General features: G+C 37.7%; 1 protein-coding gene and 1 long non-coding RNA gene across 2 annotated transcripts; one reads left to right on the plus strand and one right to left on the minus strand.

Annotated features, from left to right (window-relative positions):
• Nucleotides 1-8,719: 8,719 nt before the first annotated feature.
• LOC103701746 (NDR1/HIN1-like protein 13) lies at nucleotides 8,720-9,837 on the minus strand. The gene has a single exon (XM_008783907.3). The coding sequence runs from the start codon at nucleotides 9,809-9,811 to the stop codon at nucleotides 8,981-8,983; it is 831 nt and encodes a 276-aa protein (XP_008782129.2). The 5' UTR covers nucleotides 9,812-9,837; the 3' UTR covers nucleotides 8,720-8,980.
• A 1,342-nt stretch (nucleotides 9,838-11,179) lies between these two features.
• On the plus strand, nucleotides 11,180-19,785 carry LOC103701747. Its single transcript, XR_603213.4, has 4 exons — nucleotides 11,180-11,901; nucleotides 18,140-18,232; nucleotides 18,328-18,604; nucleotides 19,358-19,785. It is a non-coding gene; the product is annotated as an uncharacterized LOC103701747 (long non-coding RNA).
• The last annotated feature ends 249 nt before the right edge of the window (nucleotides 19,786-20,034 follow it).

Here is a 20,034-nt window from a genome sequence, read left to right on the forward strand (position 1 = left end):
TTTTCTTTTCTGGATATTTGAAGGAGTCGGTCGGATCAAGCCTCTCCAGTAATCATGCTCGTTAGAGGAGGATCAAGCTGAGCCGAGTTTTATACCTTAGGGACGAGATTACTGCAAACCCGCATATATGGGACGAATCACGTTCTTAGGTAGTGTATATCACACACCTCGTTCTAGATAAGCTATTTTCAATCTTCTGATTTTATTCTAGTAAATTATTTTTTTATAATACTTCTATAAAATAAAGATACAGCAGTTTCTAGGCAAAATATATTTGCAACAAGTTTTGCAGTAGAAATAGCTGGTTTGACCCATAAGTTGAGGTATATATCACCATTTTGGGATGCTGTTCATCTGCTTTGGCTTATATTTAATACCAAAGATTGTCGAAGTTAAAGTGTTTGGAACTACTCAAGTTGGTCATCCTTTAATCTCCATATCTCATAGGAATCATTTGCAGATGAAAAAGGTTGTAGTTGCTTCAAAGAATCTCACAAGAGTCTGGTTCCAATCATATTAACGTGCTGCTTTAAAATTTCGCTTCTGGCACGCACTGAGGGAGGTTAGAAAGGGGGAAAAAAAATCAGAACCATACTTTTCAGGCTAGTCCAGAATTTGTGAGTTGTACTTTAATCTCCATTTGTCGTAGGTATCATTTTCAGACGCAAAAGTGCTCGTTTCTCCAAAAAGAGTTTGGTAACAATCACACTAGTGCGCTTTTCTGTTAATGAAAGATATTTGTTTGCAGATAGTTCCAGAATGAAACCATATCAGATGATCAGAAAGATACCTCACGGACTCCCCTATTTTCAGTTTTATATCATCACTTCCTGGTATCACAAAGCCTCTCGTTTTGCAGTGAGTTTACAGAATTTCGAAAGAAGAAGAGGAAAATAAATTCTAGCGCTTTTTTAATTTTAATTGAATCAACTTATCTAATTTCAGAACTTTGTTATAAAAAAGAAGAAGAAGAAGAAGACATGTAAGCTACTAGTTGATATTTTCAATATTAGAAACGACCCTTCATTTTAGACACACAACCCAAGTTAAAATGTTGTGATAAAAGTATAGGTTGGGCCCCATTCAAATGAAATGGCTTGGAGTTGACAAGCTCTATGCTCCTAATTTTTGTAAATACAAGCCTAGGTTTATTATAAGCAACTTAATTGTTTGGCCACATTGGTCTAATTTCATTTCAAAAGGACTAAGAAACCATAAATGCATTTTGATATTTTTAATATCAAAATCAGCTATAAGAAAATTCAAGATTATCTAAGAGGAGAAGTGCTTGAACTTTACAGATTTGGCGTTTTCTTTTGTTCCAATTTCTGTGTCATTTAAATTGGCAGGTTTGCTTTTAGTATATTCTTTTGGGAAGCAAATGCTTCAAGTAAAATATGAAAGCTGTATTCCTTCACTGAGGTCAAGGATAATACCACAATTTTGTAGTGAAATCTAAGTGATGGTGGTAGACTTATTCCTTTTAGAAGCTCAGTTTTTCTTCGTTATTCCTCTCTCTCTCCTTCTCTCTGGGATCTCAGGCTGTAAGAAGAAAAAGAAAGCTAGTGTCAACTAGAGAAATGAGAAAGCTAATAAATTCAAAATCTGACCTCTTTCTTTTTCATTTTAAGAACACCCATCTGATAGTTCACTGCATTAATTCCATGGTGCTATATGTCACATATCCTTGCTTCGCACTCTTAAAAAACATGCGTGATGCTGTCGTTAGCACAAATGCAACACTCTATTATCAGAAAAATACATGTATGATCTCTGCTCCCTTCTTCCTTATAAAACCCCTTCACCCTCTTTCTAGATCCAAAATATAATATGATAATCAGAATGCAGCTCTTTATGCTTCTTTGCAGTATCAAAAAATGGTCCTAGAGATCCCCAACTCAATATGCTGGAAAAGTTCCTTCAGAACTAGATTATGCGATGCAACCACTATAGGATGCATGAGCTGACATAGATGTATATGAAACAATGATTCCTGTTGGTTGTCTAAATAACCTGAATAAAGTTTCTAATTAATCAAACTTGAGTTGCTACGGCAGAGCTTATAAATCAGATGTGCAGAGAGTAACAGAGGCAACACACTGAAGGGATTTTTCTTATGTCTTTTAAGACTTCATTCTAAGACAGCAGGGCTTACAAATTTTCTGAAAACACATTGGACAGTTCTGGAACATTAAAGAGAGCAGACATGATCATAGAGAAATGAAGAGACACATTGACCATACAACTTGGACTGCATAGGAAAGACAACAGTAATCAAAACAGGTTCTAAGTGCATCAACTTCCAACAATTTCTAGCTCACTATCTTACACCAAAATATGAGGTAACCCATTCTTCCAGAATCTAGAGTTGGGCACAAAACTAAACATAGCACAAATCTAAGACAGAGACAAAACTCCTTGGGCACAAATCCCACATGAGAATCTAGAGTTTCAATTACTTTCTCTAGAAAACTGGGCACCCACCATGCCTCCAAAACATAGCATCATACACCCCCAGCATTGGCCGCCTTTGATCTCAAACAGCCCCACATGAAAACAAGTGGAGTCTCCCCATTATTTAGAAGCTTTTTTAATGTATAAGGGAGTTGGGAGATCCTTTTAACTAGTTAGGCCACGAAAGGGACTCAGAGCTTGCACGCTCAGCGGCGTAAAGGAACATGGTTGAGGGAGGATCGAGTTGGATTCCACTTAGAGCTCCTTTTCCTGAGCAGCACCTGAACCTCTAGTGGGGACACTGCCATGCCTCGAAACCTCTTTGACAGACGCTTCATGCGTGGAAAGATGATGTCCACTGAACTCGGGCCATTATAATTGATGGCTAGGCTGAAATAATCCAAGTGATGGAAGCTCAGATTACTGGTGGCAGCGGCCCTCTCAGGACAGCGACCCATCTTCAATTAATGACACACCGAGCATGAATCTTTTAGGATACGTTTGGTTCGCCAAAATTTTTGCCTAAAATATTTTTTTAAAAAAATAATATATAAAAAAAATAATTTTTGTATATTTAGTTGGAGGCACATTCTGCTTATATTTAGCTGAATATTTACTTTCCTAAAAAAGTTGTTTAAAATGCCTAATATACTCTTAGTAAAAGAAAGGGTTATTACCTCATCCTATCTAAAAATTATTTCAATTAGGTGGGAATTAGACTTTCCTACGTCCATTATAATATTTTTTTAGGAAGTTAATACTTCAGTATATAATGTCTGAAGAAGTAGTTTTTGCATATTTAGTTGACCATGGAAAAGTGCACATTCTATATATAGTTGCCTATGTTTGATCTAGCATATTTAGAAAAAAAATTACCTCAATTTCAAAATCATAAAATATGAAAATCTTATTTCTATGTGAAAGTTATTATTTTTATCTCCCTACTTTGAAGATTTCAACCAAGCATGCGGTCTTTCTCTATTTTTTCGTCGATCATACTTTTTTCCTTGTCCTTATGCGAACTACATGAGTCCAAAATATATGGTTCTTATTCTCCTAGAAAAACTATTTTTCTATTTCTCTTTTTTAAAAACTCTAACAAAATATGTGGCTTTTTTTTATTTTTTTGTTGACCACATTTTCCTAGCTCCTCTTCCCATGAGCAAAATGAGCCCTGAAAACCAAAAAACATTGCTTGAAGAAAAGAAACATTGGATTTAATATAATGATCAAAGCGATTGGGATATGGTTTAGATGAATCTTGCTATAGAGAACATGCTCGTCTTTAGGATTGAAACATGTCATCCATGAAGTCTAGACTAGCTCGCATGCCAGTTCTATGTCGCTGATAGCATGGGAGAGAAGATTGCCGAGTAACAACGACAGGTACATGATTGAAGGAGTTGGCTAGAGAAGAGCCTTGCAGCTTACGTGTCCGTGGAGCGGTTCTGGGCTACGTGCGTTGCAGGGAGAGGATGAGGACTACTTTGGTTCAAAAATAAAATAAAATAAAATAAAATATTTTTTGAAAAAATAATTTTTAAAAATATAATATCTGAAAAAATATTTTTAGCATATTTGATTGATTATAAAAAAGTGATGTATTTTAGAATGGCTTATGTTTGGTTAAGCCTATCCTTTTCTAAAAAAATTATATAAAATACCTATTCTATTTTTAATAAAGAAAAAGATCTTTTTCATGAATTTTGATGACTTAAGAATACTTTTGAGAAAAAAATCATAATTTTCAAAATAGAAAAGTAGTTTTTTTTTCATTTCTATCATGAGTTTTTTTTTATAAAATATAGAAATATTATTCTTATAGAAATACTATTTTTTCACCTTTTTTTAAAAAAAATCTAACTAAACTTTTTTTTTCGTGAACTAGAGTCCTGACGAAATGATTAGTCGAGTGGTGTGTGGATGATTGATTGAGATGTGCATGCATTTGCATCAGTTTGGTAAATTAGGCTGTTTATGACATCGAGTGATGCCCCCCTCCTCACGAAATCGAACGATTGATGCTTGCAGTTGAGTCATCATCTCTCAAAATAGTTGAGTACTAGACGTGGTATGCAAATTGGTAGCGAAAAATCTTTGGCCATTCTAGATTCTGGTGTTTTTTGTTAAAATCTTTGTAAAATTGCTTGGAATATTCAGCAACAAATGCTTCTGCTTATTAGTCTGGATGAGGTTCTTTTCTCTACTGATCATTAGATACTTAGTTTGGAACCATTTAGCCTCTTTCTCTTTTACTTGTTCATCTCCTCTCTTGACAATGTAACTCATCTATGTTGTAAATATGATTAATCTTCAATAAAAGCCGGATAGCTTCTTTCTGCCTTCCCTTTACATCAAAAAAAAAAGGATCGTCCTTACTCTGCGGCAGGCATAGAAAGGATGAAGTGTATTATGACTATTTTGTCATTTAATACATGCAAAAATAATAAGAAATATATAAAAATAAGTTGAGGTGCATTTATCCATGATATGAGTAAAAACTTACAAACAAATGCAAAAGGGTTCTGGTTATGGTAAGCAACACTATAACATAGTAGTTGCATCAAAGGGTGGGCAAAAAATTAGTCAAACCATAAATTTGATCTGAACATGTCTCTTCGGTTTGGTTTATATTATTTTTTTTTAAATTCAGTTTGGTGTTGATTTGAGAAAGTATTGAATAAAAAAATTTGATTCAATTTTGATTTGAATTTTCAAAAAACTAATTAACCGACCCGACCTAACCCGACCCATGTGCATAAATATACATATATTTCACTTTTATTTTTTATTATATTTTATCTTATATATAAAATGAATTTTTTATGTTTAGATTTAGTGCAGCCTATTGAGTCCAATCTATTAAACATCAACTCCATATAAAATAAAATATTTATATTTAGACGTAGCCTAATCTATTTAACCCAATTCAGCGAACATCAACCTGATAAATCGAATTCCAACGATTTTTGTAGATGTTGTTTTAGTTTCAATTTTGGTTTTAGAGAATAGGTTTAATCAGTTCGGTTTTGGGTATATCTCCAAACCGGCTCGACTCAACTTGTGCGTACACCTAGTTCCACCCCTCATCAACTCATTAGGAGAAGATGTATTTTGAGTCAACCCGACCCACTTAGACCTAAACCGACTTGTGCTAAAGAACTCATAGGGCCGGGTCGGGTTCTAATATTGGACCCATTTTATTTTTTGAACCGGGTTTGAATTTATTAAATACTGATCTGATCCGACTGATCTGATTCATTTGATTTTTAGAGCAATTTTGGATTTTCAATTCTATAATTTAATTCGAACTTGTAAGTGAGAGGAGGCAAAAGAGGCGAAGACGGCACTGGCCGAGGCTTTCAAGATGGCAAAGCGGGTGGAGTTGTACGATGCAACTGTTCACTTGAAGCAGTTGTAGAGCAAGTCTCAAGTCGATGGCTTGGGTTGGGTAGTTGTTGATGCTGCCAAGTTCAAACTGGCAATTGAGAAGACTACTGACAGAAAATATGTGGCTGAATGCCCTTTGGATTTGAGAGATACCGAAGACAACCAAACTTGGCCACCGTGATGTAGCTCTTTGCAAGAAAGAGATGGAGTAAACTGAGATTCCAGTCTCTTATGATGGGATAGGGTGCCACATATGTACCTGCAACAAATGCTGTCCTAAGTGCCTATAGAAATGTTTTAGACAGGTTTATTTACTTCTATTAGAGAAAAACCCACGAATGTGCTTTTGAATTAGGCTTTGTTTTCTTCTATTTATAGGTTTGCTTCAGTCTCATCATAATGCTCATTAAGAATATTTGCAGTGACAACTTAAGTTGTATCCTTGTCTAATATTTTTGTTCTTTACAAAATTACTTTGCATGTTGAGAATCTAATTCTTTATTAACTAATGCAGTTTTACTAGCATGAAAAAGACTACTCCAGTTTCTTTGAAATTCTAAGATCTGGTATCTACCTTTTGATCTAGCATTGCATTGTGTTCCAATATGCGAGTTTCCAAGAATGGGGCATAAATGCAAATGCCTGAAGATGCGAAACCTGTCCATAGCTAAGCTGATCCTTACCATGAAAAGCCGTCTGAATGAATCAGATTTTGAAATCTAAAATGTATGAAATAAATAAAACAATGTCATGGATCTTGATCGCCAAACTCTTTTAATGTAGTGTGGTGACTAAAAGATCATCTCAATGGAGATCCAATATACGTGATTATATACGACCTATGCACAATTTTAATTCTGAGCCGGACCTGAACCCAACCCAACCCAGACCTGAATTTTTGGGGTTCGGACTGGGTTATACATGGATCTGACCCAACCTAAATGATCTGTTGAGTTAGAAATTTTAGCCGTGTATCTGATTTGACCCGATCCGATCTTCCATTGGGTTAGGTCTGGTTCCAACATTAGAACCCAAACAAGGAATCAGGTTGGGCCGAGATCACTCATGATCCGGCCTGGCTGACCCATTTGCACTCCTATCATAACATAATTTAGAGAATCATCAAACTCGCTATGGACCATATTGGCCACTTCAGGAAGATTTGGACAAAATCCTGAGCATGATCCACCACATCCAAGGGCTATTCAATCATTAAAGCATCTAGAGGCCATAAATTTCCCGTCAAACATCATCCGAAGGGGTTCCCACTAATATGAGGCTTTAAAAATATTTAGTTCAAGAGACGGGCTGATCAAAGTAGAAGTTTTATTTTTTAAATAAGATTTTTAGTAAGTATATATTTCAATCTAAGAGAGATTAGATGATATAATAAAAAATAAAAGTTGATGTAGAATGTAAGATCTATGTTTAATAAAATTTTAGAATTTTTCGTCATTATATTTATTGGTTACTTATAATCTCTTTTAACTAGAAAAAAAAAAAATTTGTCCCAGATTTTGAAACGGCGAATCTCTCTAGTATAAATAGATAAATGTGTAGTAGTTTTAATCATCTTTAATAAAAGTAAAGGACTGAGAACCTGCTCTTAAAATTTTTAATATTTTTTATTATTTTGCTCTAAGAGATGGTAGTTGAGTTGATCAAAGAAATTAATCCTTTCTTTTTCTCGGACAAATTACAAGGTGTTTTCCCAAATATATGTTCCATCATGACCACAAAATGTTTGGTGACACTTCCACCATTTTTCTCAAAGAAAACCGAAGGGAGAGAGATAGAGAGCTTGGTAAGCCATCAAATGTGGCTTTGCCCATAAGAAGCTAGATTTGCTCCTTCCAAGAAAAATAACAATAAAATTTTTATGCAAACATACTTATTAAGACTTTTCTGGCTCAACTGCATCCAAATCATAACTGAGATTAGACATAGGTGTAAAGTCCGTTAGACCTAACTTATCAAATTTTGAGATACACCTGAATATGCCTTAGCAATTAGGTCAAGCGACCAAGGATTTGGGTTGACAAATAACACGGGTAAACCTAATGGGCTTTCGAGTGGCCTTGGCCTATGCTCTGGAGTACTATAAATGTTGGCTTAAACTATATTAAATGTTGGCTCTGGATGAGAAAGACTACTAAATAGATCATGATGGAACTAGAGAACATTAGGATTAAGCTCGTACCTGAAAATTTGGCCCATTCCAATCCCCAGCAGGCATAGCCTGATATCAGATGGTCAACTTCACCATCATCTTTGTCATCCAGGCCTTTTGATTTCCAACAAATAGAATGTCAATTTTAATGAAGCAAATGTATCAAGTTTACAGCTGCAAAAGAATAAATCAAGTATAGGTGCACTTTTGTTATTATTTTAGGGGAAAAAGTTGTTATTTTAAAATTGTTAGAACTACCTGCATTCTATCCTTGAAAAGTGGATGAATCAATATACTGAGCATTGTGGAACGTTCAAACAAGCATGAATTAAGCATCCATTATGATTGATTTTGGCTTATATTTTTACCAAATAGTAATTAGTCAGTCAGGATGACAAAGATCTACGACAATTAGTTGTGCGAGATTAGCTAACAACGAACTCTGAAGAGAAGATTTGCCAATTCTAATTAAGAAAAAGGAAAACTAGAGAAAGAACAGGCTGCAGAACAACCACTAATGAGTTATTCTAACCCTACGACCCTATGCAACAAAATTTAAAAAAACATCAAGGTTTGGAGGATCAACATGTGACTAAAGTCTACAACAATATATTGCACGAATTTGCCATCGCTTTAAGGATCTCTATACAAAAGCTTCCTATAAAGAAGCCATATTACCTTAGAGAGAGAAGAAAGCTATGCAGCTTTCTCAGAATAGTTTGAAGAGTTTATTATTTCAATAGTAGATATCGTTGACGGAGAGTAACCCACTTATTCAATTATCTCTATCCCGTGTACATTTTTATCAAACTCATAATTCTTTGAATTGGTACAGCCCTAAAAGAGTTAGGAGGAGGAGGAAGAACAAGCAGCAGCAGCGGCACTTAAAAGAACGAATTAGACAAAAGACATAAGGAGATCGAGAAGATCTTCTTCCACTGTTCGAGCTTTCCACTACCACCCTCGTCAGGTGAACTTGGTCTCGCACTCCTGCGACACGACACGGGCCTCCTTCGCCAGTCCACTGACCTCAATGTCACACGCTACATCCATGCTTTTGCTTCCCATAACCATCCCGCCAATCGTCTTCCCCACCGAGAATTCAATCATCAAGGACATGGGGATGACGTCCTTCGACCCTTGTAGACTACTTTGGATCTGTTTTGGTAGCACAATGTGCGATCCCTGGAGGACAAGATGGAAGGTGGTTGTGTTCTCGTACCCTTGATCTAAGGCCTGCGTCTTTCCCACTGCGATGTTTGCACCCTGGTGGGCAAGGATGGCCTTCCCGCCAGCCCCGTAGGAGTACCCCATGCGCAAGCTCGGGTTCTCGACCCTCATCGTGAGATCGTACTCGGGCTTCGGGATGAGGGAGCCGGCTCGAGGATTTGGATTCTTCAGCACCAGTCGGATGACGGAGAAGGAGGGGTCCGCAGGTCGCACGACCAAGAGGTAGATAATGGCGATGATGGCGGCGAGGATGCCAAGGACGAGGGCGATGCCGATGGCCCACTTAAGACACGGGACGATGGGCCGCCGCTGGCGGCGGTCGATGTGGTTGTTGCGGTACTGCTCGACGATCTTGGCATTCTCCGGAGGCGGCACGCGGTAGATTTGCTCCTTGGGGACTTGGACGACGTAGGTCTCGGTGGGGCGGGGCGGGGGATTCGGGTTGGCCGGGGCAGCCGGTGGGAGGGAGGGCCTGCCGTCGGTGGTGTCGGTGGGGGTGGTGGTGGTGGTCGGCTCGGGCCCAGGTGGAGGTGGTCGCGGCGGCGTGGCGGCGACCCGCTCCGCCATGGCGGGACGGCGGGGAGGGGGGGTTGAGGGGGAGGGCAAGAGGGGTAATGGCGAGGGGGAGAGAGAAAAGGGGAGGGGTTTGCATGGCGGGCGAGTGGAGGGAGTTGGAGAGCAGAGGGGGAGAAACAAGCGGACGCATGCAAGGCCGCATGGTTACCGCGTTGCCCATCATTGGAGAATAAGCAATGCTTGACTCGGTCAACGAGGTATCATAGACCGAATGTTTTCGGGGGTATCCGAACCCACTGCAAACTAGCCTGGACCGGCCTAACCGTTTTGGACCGGCACTTGGGTTTGCTATATCATACTATTTTACCCAACTGACCCCTCTCGCTAATCACTATAGTACTTCTTCCTTTCCAACTTTTAATTTATTGCAGCGGATGGGACTCAACCTTTTGGTCCATATATGCTGCACTCTTCCAAAACGTTACTCATATTCTATTTGAAGGCAATTCAGTTACAGTGGTGGGTTGAATAATGAAGGGTGTAATTGATGGATGTCAAATAAAAGGGTGTAGACCCAGGTCCCAGCGGGCCGCCCAACCAAGCTCGAGGTTAGCCATGCCCGTTGAAGCTCATGCATGGTGTTTTATGTGGCTAACTGCTCTGAAAAAATCTTGTGGCTAGGGGAGAGGAGATTATTCAGTGCATAACGAAACTTATTTTTTTTTTTTTGACTGTTTTAGATGTATTCATACTTAATATATATGATATATCCATTTTGGCAGCAGAAAAAAAAAGAAGAAAAGAAGAAGAAGAAGCAGCTCACGCATCATGGTGAGGTTGAAGGTGCTGATGCCAATGATAAAAATATTTTATGGGTCATTTGCCCGCCGAGATAGGTTTCTTGGTTTGAAGGTAGCCAGGGGCACGATCGTCATTTGCCATCTATAATTATTTTAACCCGGGTCCATTGTTAATTGAAGAGACGGGTTTGTTTGCAAATTAAATTAACATCATCTGCGTCAATTTATAAATAGAAAAAACAAGAGGTGCTATATACAATTTCAATAAAGTCTTGGACGCGATATACAAAAACTAGAGGAGGAGTTGCGTTCGGTCTGAGCTAGTTCCGGCTTTCGGTTGCCGAGACTGGTTCAGACTAATTGACTAAACACAAGCACTTTTACGTATCACCCCTTATATTATATAAGTATAAAAATTCCATAACACTGAAAGGGGAGTCTCCACTCCCACATGGGTTCGGTTCTATTAAAAATAAGGTGACACCCATATATACCTATCAGAGCACGCATCTCTATACGCCTCCGGACGGAGAGTCACGCTTCGTCACATGATCACACATGAGAGTTTCCGAAGATCGGTCACAACTCTTGGACCTTTGCTCTGATACCACTGAAAGTGGAGAGTCTCCACTCCTACATGGGTTCGGTTCTATTAAAACTTACTGATTTACCTTTTCGCGGATTCGGATCCCCAATAGTAGTTGACCCGTTACCACGCTTCCTCAAGTTGCAGCAGATGAGGAAAGGCGGTTTCCCGGGCGGCGCCCTTCCCACCTTCGTCGCGCAAGGGTTTATCGGCGGTTATCCCGCACCCTACTCCCGGCCGTGAAACCCTTATAAAACCCTCACCCACCCTTCTCTTCCTCCAATCAGACCCTCCCAAAACCCTCTCCGCCCCTTGAATCGATTCACTCCCGGATCCGGCCGCCATGCCGAAGGTCTACGGCACCGGGACCTACGACTTCTTCCGTCGAGCCCGGCCAGTGGCCGGCGGCGGAGACGCTTCCGGAGAACCCGCCGGAGCAGCGGCCGGGAGGGAACCTCTCGAACACCATCACCCTGCTTGAGATCCAGCGGGACCGGCTCACCAAGATCGCGGCGGCCAACTGGCTGAAGACCGCCGGGGCGGATGCCTCGGCCCGGAAGTTCGATCCAGAGATGGTGAGGGAGATCTACGAGACGGAGCTTTTGGTCTCCGGGGGCCGGAAGATGGTCCCCCTCCAGAGGGTCATGATTCTGGAGGTGAGCCAGTAATTGGAGAACTATCTGTGGCCTAATTTCGATCCGGAGACTGCTACATTTTAGCATGTCATGTCGATGATCCTCATGGTTAATGAGAAGGTATAGGCTGTTTATTTAGAAGTTACGAGCCTTAAAAGAAGAAAATATTGGCACAATTAGGTTTTCTATTAACTCTATTGATTTTCAAGTTCCGGAGAATGTACGGTATACACAACATTTCAGTTTTTTTGTTTTTTTTAAATCTCTTTCCTGTAAAACCTATATGTTTATGATACACTCTACTCAAATTAGTACAATTAGCAAGGTTTAAGGCATTTTGACATACCAGTCCATATCGTACCATTTCAAGACAGACATGGTACATTGGCCTGTGCTCTTGTATCATTTATGTTGGTTCATGCTAACCAACACAACTGATATTAACACTATTTTGCGGAAATGGGTTTTTGACACGTGAGTGGCATGGCTTAATCGAGGAAGCGGAAGGGGGAGGAAGCGGAAAGGAGAAGAACTCAAGCTCAAATATGGAGAAAAGAAATTCAATTACTCCAAAGGTCTGAAAAGTTATGCTTTTGCAAGTGCGAGGGCATCTCCTCTTATAGAACGGATTACAAAGGTGGATTCCAATTCATTTTGGAGTCCGAAAGTTAGTTTATCGCTTATGGCCGACAGATAAAGCAATGACTCGACTTAAAGAAAGAAAATGAAGGACCGAAAAGACTCAAAGCAAAATAAAGTAAGGCATCTTGCTTTTTACAAAGTAGCCTTTCGAAAAGCGTCTTCCTCTTTCTCTAGTCAGGAGCGATTCCTTCCGCCTGAAGAAAAGGTGAGGTTGACTTGATATGACTAAAGCTTCTTTTACAAAAATAGCTTTTTCAAAAAGTAGATTCTTTTTGCTTGCTGGAGAAGATATTGCTTCATTCGCATTGATGTACTGGCATGATGTGCTGGCAAAGCTGATTTGGCATTAAGCAGCTTTAATAAAGACGATTCTCTTTGTTGAATGGAGGAGATATCTTCTGCAGAAAGCTATGTGCTGATGTAGACTTCATGGACATTGTCCTATTTGGCTCTGCTTCAAATGTGGAGTAGAATTGCTGTTTCATGTGGTTCAAACATTTGGCCATGCTTGTGTCTACATCAGCACATAGCTTTCGGCGGAAGATATCTCCTCCAGCCAACAAAGAGAATCATCTTTATTAAAGCTGCTTAATGCCAAATCAGCTTTGCTAGCACATCAATGCGAATGAAGCAATATCTTCTCCAGCAAGCAAAAAGAATTTACTTTTTGAAAAAGCTACTTTTGTAAAAGAAGCTTTAGTCATATCAAGTCAACCTCACATTTTCTTTAGGCGGAAGGAATCGCTCCCGACCAGAGAAAGAGGAAGATGCTTTTCGAAAAGCTACTTTGTAAAAAGCAAGATGCCTTGCTTTATTTTACTTTAAGTCTTTTCGGTCCTTTCTTTTCTTTCTTTAAGTTGAATCATTGATTTATCAATCGGCCATAAGCGACAGACTAACTTTCGGACTCCAAAATGAATTGGAATCCATTTTTGTAACCCGGTCTATAAGAGGAGATGCCCTCGCACTTGTTAAGACAGAATCTTTCAGACCTTTGGAGTAATTGAATTTCTTTTCTCCACATCTGAGCTTGCGTTCTTCCCTAATATCCTCCCCACTATTTACAATCATGACGCTTGTTGTGCCAGTCCTTGAGCAGCACAAGGTGGCATATGATACTTAAACCCTATGAATCAAGGTGAGAGTTGATTAATTCAAAAGTTTTAAAAGATGGCATCCTTGGCTTCCTAAACAAGTGGGGGTTGCCCAGATGTCCACCTTAACATTTTTTTTATCATGTTCAAGGCTTCGAGCATGGAAAGTAGGGTTGAATTTCAAATTACTATTGGGTGTTGGCAAGTTTGTAGTTTTCATTGACCTATTACATCTTATCTGATAAGTTATGTTTTATCTATTAGATTGTAATTATATTTTTAGTTTTCTCTGTATATTTTTTGTTTGTTTTTAGTTTATTATTTTTGGGAAGCTTGATCTTTGGACGCTTACCTAGGTACCCACGTAACACCTAGTCATTAGGCAGCCCTGTGGTCTCCCGTCGTTCACCACTATCTTTAAGACATTGATCCATTCCAAGTCCAAGTAGAATAACCTAAACCTGTGTAGATCATTGACTTTAATTATTTGATGTTGCATTGTTTAATGCTGCAACTCGTGCCACTATATGGCTACCTATTGAGATTCAAGACCATAGAGTATTAAAGTGTGAGACTGACAATAAACCTCATCATCCTTTAAGGGGCATATATTTAAGGTCCATGTGCAACTTGCCTGCAGACCCTTAAATGGATAAAGATAATGAAAAGGAAATGAGAAAACAAAGAGATGGGGAGATCATTACAAGAAAGTGAAGGGGAGAAAGAGAGAGAGTATGGGAGAGAATAGACTGCAGAAACTAGTTCTTGCTAAAAGATAAGGTGGTCAATTTGAGGGAAAGCATAACTAAGATGTGCCTCTCAGCTCCCAATGCTCTCTTTCCTGCCCGGTGCTGGAAGGTCGGAAGGAGAAGTGTAATAATGCTTTAGAGATATTATTGCAACAGTGCTTCCATTTAGCATTTTGTGCTTCTCAATGGCCTTTGTGGATAAGTTAGCAGCCTGACGATCTATCCTGATAAATGGAATACTATTACTTGTTTACTTTTCACTTTCCCTCAATAAAAATGATAGTCTACTTTAATGTGATTTTCTCCCTTGTGGCATATGTAATCATAAGTTGTGAATAACAGAATAGCTATGAGCCTATGACGATGTACCTTTTGCTAAAGTTTTTATTATATTCATCTCAACACAAAGTGCTCATAACCATATATTCTATGTCATGAGTTTAACATCCTAATATTCTTGACTACGATTGGTGGTTGATGCCTTATCAGCGAACATGTCATGTCTGCATCTTGTGTGCCTTGAGCTTGTAAATGATGATCAATACGAGATAAATCTCGATGGATGCATATTAGAACATCGAGGGTGACATTCTACAGCTTAGCAAGAATAAGCTAATGGTCTGCATCATATGAAAAGTTAGAAAGTATAATTCTTAGATACATTGTCTCCTCTTTCACCACATTGGCTCATCCATTAGGTCTCCCTGCCCTGGTCTAATTATGAAACTGTGATCAATCAAAGGAAGAAGGTGATCCCATATTATTTAGGATAGGAACCTATTCTTCATATGATGATTGACTAAAAGCAATTACTTTTGCAGTCATGAGGTTTCTATATGCTTCTAAACTTATACATCATTGGTGAAGGGTTGACGAGCACTCAAATCCTTGTACTAACTTGTGAGTGCAATGCAATAAGAGAGTTGTTTCTCCCTTTTTGAATGAAAAGTATACTAGACCTTGATGCAGACAGTCTGGTCGTACATTAGGCGACACTTTCCCAATGATGTCTGTTTCTTCTATGATGCCTTAAGGAGACATTAAAGCTGTGTTTTTAGCTATAAATTGTCCCATAACAAAGTTAAAGTTGGTCATCTTCATGGTTCCATTCTGCTAACTGGATATCATCCCCAATATGAGAAGCAACATGCGTCTCCTTGCTTTTTGTTTATAGATTGAACATTTATTTTTCTATATCAATGTAGGTGTTCTTTTTCTATCATCAAATTTATCAAAGATAAATGGCACTTGTACACAGTTAACTGTCATTTTAAAACCATTTTAAAGGGTAATGATCTAATGTAGTGATGACGATCCACACATGCATAACAATCAGCTCTCTATTGGGTGGCACTCATTGAATTTGTTGCATAAGGTGAACACTATAATGTCTTCAAAAACTTTCACTTGAAAGGGGAAGCTTTTTGCAATATCTGTGATTACTTGCTCTACACTCATTATGGCTCCAAATGAAACATGTTTGTTGGCCCTAAGACACAACATGGTACAATATTGAATTCATGTGATTGTACAACAGATGGGCAAAAAAGGGAAACGTAGGGATATGCCCTTAAATCGTATCTGTACTTGTTTTATGAAGAAAAAAGGAACTAACACAAAAATAGTGAAATAGGAAGGTGGAATTGAGATCAATCTTAGGCTTTTCTTGTACCATTGTAGAACTCAGAAGTGCTAGAATATTGTATCAAGATCAAATTGTAGCAAATACATAGAGGGACATGTGATAAAGGTGATAGGATAGGACTAAAGTTTTGAAGTGATGCATAATATTGCAGGGAAAAGTTTTTCTAGCCATGCATAAGTTTAATGCCCATAGCTGTGCGACCAACCATCTCTATCATTCAAGTGCTCTAGGTAAACATGCATAGAACACTTTACCTTTGATCAAGGTTTGAAAACTTGGTTTTGGTTTTGGTTTTAGCCAAGTTTTTGGAGTTTCGGTTTTGGCAGTTCCAACAGTATTTGAAGTTCCGCTCAAAGTTTTGGAGTTATGGTAAAAAAGAATAAAAAAGTTGAAGAATAAAAAGAAAGTAAAAGGAATAAAGGATGCCAATAAAAGGTATTGTACATCTTAGAGTATTTTGTGCTATATAGTTTCTTTATATGTGTAATTTTGACAATTTAGTCTGAAGTAACTGTTTCATATCAGTTAAATTTGGTATAATGATAATTATTCTTCTGAACATATTGAATTTTAGTTTTTCAAAAAAAAAAAGATACTATAGAGTTATCTTATTATCTATCTCCTTTTTTAACCAAAGAAAAAAAACAAAAACATTGAAAGTTGATATTGTAGAGCCTATTATTTAAATAATTAAAGTTATTATCCTATACAATTATAAACACCAAAAAATACTCAATTTTTTATGACTAATTTCAATCAATTTTGATCGGCACCACCAAAACCGACCTAAATTGCAGAAACTACCCAAAACTGGAAATTTGGCCAATTAGCTTTGGTACAGTCTTGGATGAAATTGTTCTGTTCTGCTCAAAAGTTGAAGCCTCGCCTTTGATCATCCATTTAATCATTTACAATTTGTTCAAAGCATTTTAAGTTAGTTTTTGCTCAATATTGGGATCCCACAAAGATGAGGTTTGAGTTATATACATGAAATGTATATGTAGATAGCTTCAATAAAGAGTTAGGGAAATAAGAACAAGAAGATTCTAATTATTTAAGAGGAGGAAGGAAAAAAAAAGTCTTCTCTAGATATACCTCAAAAGTGAAGACATGAATAAGATGAGAAAAAAAGAGGTAAAGGAAATTTACTTTCCAAACATTTAGACAAGTGCTCCAGCTGTTTGAAATCCATTTAAATGCCATAGATGGTTTACTTCTATAGCTGTTTGGCGGCCTTGGAAATTGGCAACCCTGTTGTTGAGTGATTGCTTTTTGATTTTTTTTTCTACTAGTGCTGTTGCTAATTGTCAAGAGGCCATAGCTTGCTTTTTTGGTGTGAGAAAACGGGGTTAGGCCTTGTTTTTTGGTGCAAGGAAAAGGGGTTGGGCCTTAGGGTTTGTTATTCTTATTTCAGTAAACCACCAAATTGGCAAAGGTGAAGACATGGTTATTCGTTTTATTCTGGTGAATCTTATAGGAAGAATAAAATTGTTTTGGAGATGGGAGGTGCAGGAATCTCTTACTTTTGGACCCTTCTATAGCTTTTTTGTCCTTCAATTTTGGACTGTGGTTTTAACAGTGTAGTCTAGAATCCAACAGATTTTGAAGTTTCAAGATATTGTGTCAAAAATTATGAGAGAAAACAATCATCTTTAATGATCATATTGCTTTGGGAGATAAGACATACAAACAAGAAATCCTTTTCATGCTTAAGAAGAAACCATCAACTATCTACTTCTTCTTAGTTATTCTCTAATAATAGCATTATGAAGAATCAAAAGTCTGGATAATGGTTGGTTGTCATATGATAACAAGTAGAGAGCTTGGAGGACCATATCTCAAGCTTTTAGTGGAAAATCTGAAATGAAAGAACTAGGAGAATTAGTTGAAACAAAATCTGAGGTATATATGGATGATTCCTGTGTTTTCTATTTGCATGTGCAATGGAGGGGGGATCTGTTTTGTCATGTTGGGCTGATGCAAAAGTTTACCCTATTAGAGTCATTCCTTTTTGAGTTTATCCATGTCACTAAACTGTATCTTTTTGAGGTGGTTATTTTGCCTGCATGCTAGGTTATTTAATTCCTCTTTTAATGAGAACAAAATCTAAAGAGAATGATTTTAAAGCAATTTTGGAGTCCATACAGCACCTTATGAATGAATCATGTATAGTTCCTGATTGGTTGCATAATATATTTTTGGGTTATGGAAACCCCTCTGCTGTGCAGCGGACAAACATGCCTGACCTCCTGGAAGTGGTGGATTTCAAAGACACATTTCTTGATGCAAACCATTTGAGAGACAGCTTTCCAGATTTTCTGGTTAGTCTTGTTATATTTTAATTTTCCTTATTCAGATTGCATATATAATGTCTATTTGTGTTGCATTTTGTGTTTCTAACCTTTTCTTTTTTCAGCATGTTTAGGTTTTGCTTTGTTAATCCAGATGGTACAAAGGACTCGAATCCTAGTCCTCCATTCCGGGTTAAGCTTCTCAAAACAATGAAGGGCAACAATCATGCTCTTCCAGGCAATAAGGAGTCTAGCAATATGTCTGGCTTGAATGATGAAAATATGGCCAACCAAGGTTCTGAAAAGGAAAAGATTTTTGTTGCGGCATATGTTCCTGCCGATCGTGGGACTTATCCCCAAGATCAACCAAAGCAAAATTCAGTTAGATTTACACCAATGCAGGTACTTTTTTGTTCTCTTCATTTTCACTGGTAGTGATAACTAGATTAGTTTTGGAGAAATAGTTTATTTTGAGGATATGGTTAAGAGTATCATTTATTTTCAGTTGTTTTCTGGTCACTGCCTAGTATAGCAGCAATGTACCATCTCCACCTTAATCTATTAAAGTTCTGTTGTTACAGAGTATTGTATAGCAATATAATTGTTGCTTATCAAGCATCTATGATGTAAAATCATTTCCTACGTATGTTCACCAAAACAAGTGTGGATTGGCAATCTTCTATATGATTTATTTTATTTTTTGATATATATTTATAATTACAGAATTATAAGATAACTGGATTATTATACTGGATCATTTAATAGCTCTACATGGGTCTGTAAAACAAGTGAGCCGTTTGTGATTAACTTGTGTTTGCCTTGAGATATGAGTGGGAATTCGCTCAACTATCTATCTGTATATGTATATATATATATGTATGGAAGCCATGAGGGTCCTTTGGCTCTCACTTGATCTCTCAAAAACAAGATGTTCATGAGCAGCTTGAGTTTGGCTCGAAACTACGTGAGCTGGTTCAAGCTCAACTTGATAACAGAAACAAACTGAACAGCTTGCTTGATTTTTCATTTACACTCCTAGTCTATTTAACCTACTTTTTAAATTATATAAAGTGAGAGATACTGGTTGCATCTCAGGGCGTCAACCTAACCTTTCAACTTAACACTTCATGGTGATCGTGTCTATCTATTTTGCAGATTGGAGCAATTATTTCAGGTATGCAGCCTGGGTTGACAATGGTTGTTGGTCCACCTGATACAGGAAAGACAGATACAGCTGTGCAAATTTTGAATGTTCTTTATCATAATTGCCCTTCACAGAGAATGTTAATTATCACCCATTCCAATCAGGCTTTAAATGATCTTTTCGAGAAAATAATGCAGGTATACCTATCATGTCTCTTTGGAGATTATTGTTGTATGGGACGGTAGTTTCTCTTTGAAAAAGATAGTGAAATTTGAGGTTCTGATGGTTACAACACATAGTTGATGGTCAAAGAAGGCATTGTTGTAACTAAGAACTTTTTCTCTATTGATTCATATGTATTTTAGGTAATAAACAAACACTATATGTCTGAATCATTTAAGGACAAGTTTATATTAAAATACATATTTAGTCTGGGTAAGCTGAAGTTGTTTCTGAACCTTCTTTTGGGTCGTTTTAGATCAGCTAAGGTGTCATATTCTATGCCCATTTCCAAACTTACATGTTTGATGTATTTTTACTGCATGTTTGATGTATTTTTACTACATTGTTTGATGGATTTTAGCTGTTCTATTTGTATTTATGTTCTGCCTCAAGGTTTTTAAATTTTTTTGTTTAATTATTCGGAAATCTTTGCAATGTTTTATTATAATAATAACAAGCCTTTTCT

Source organism: Phoenix dactylifera, chromosome 9 (genome assembly GCF_009389715.1).
Source record: "Phoenix dactylifera cultivar Barhee BC4 chromosome 9, palm_55x_up_171113_PBpolish2nd_filt_p, whole genome shotgun sequence".
Lineage (NCBI taxonomy): Eukaryota > Viridiplantae > Streptophyta > Magnoliopsida > Arecales > Arecaceae > Phoenix > Phoenix dactylifera.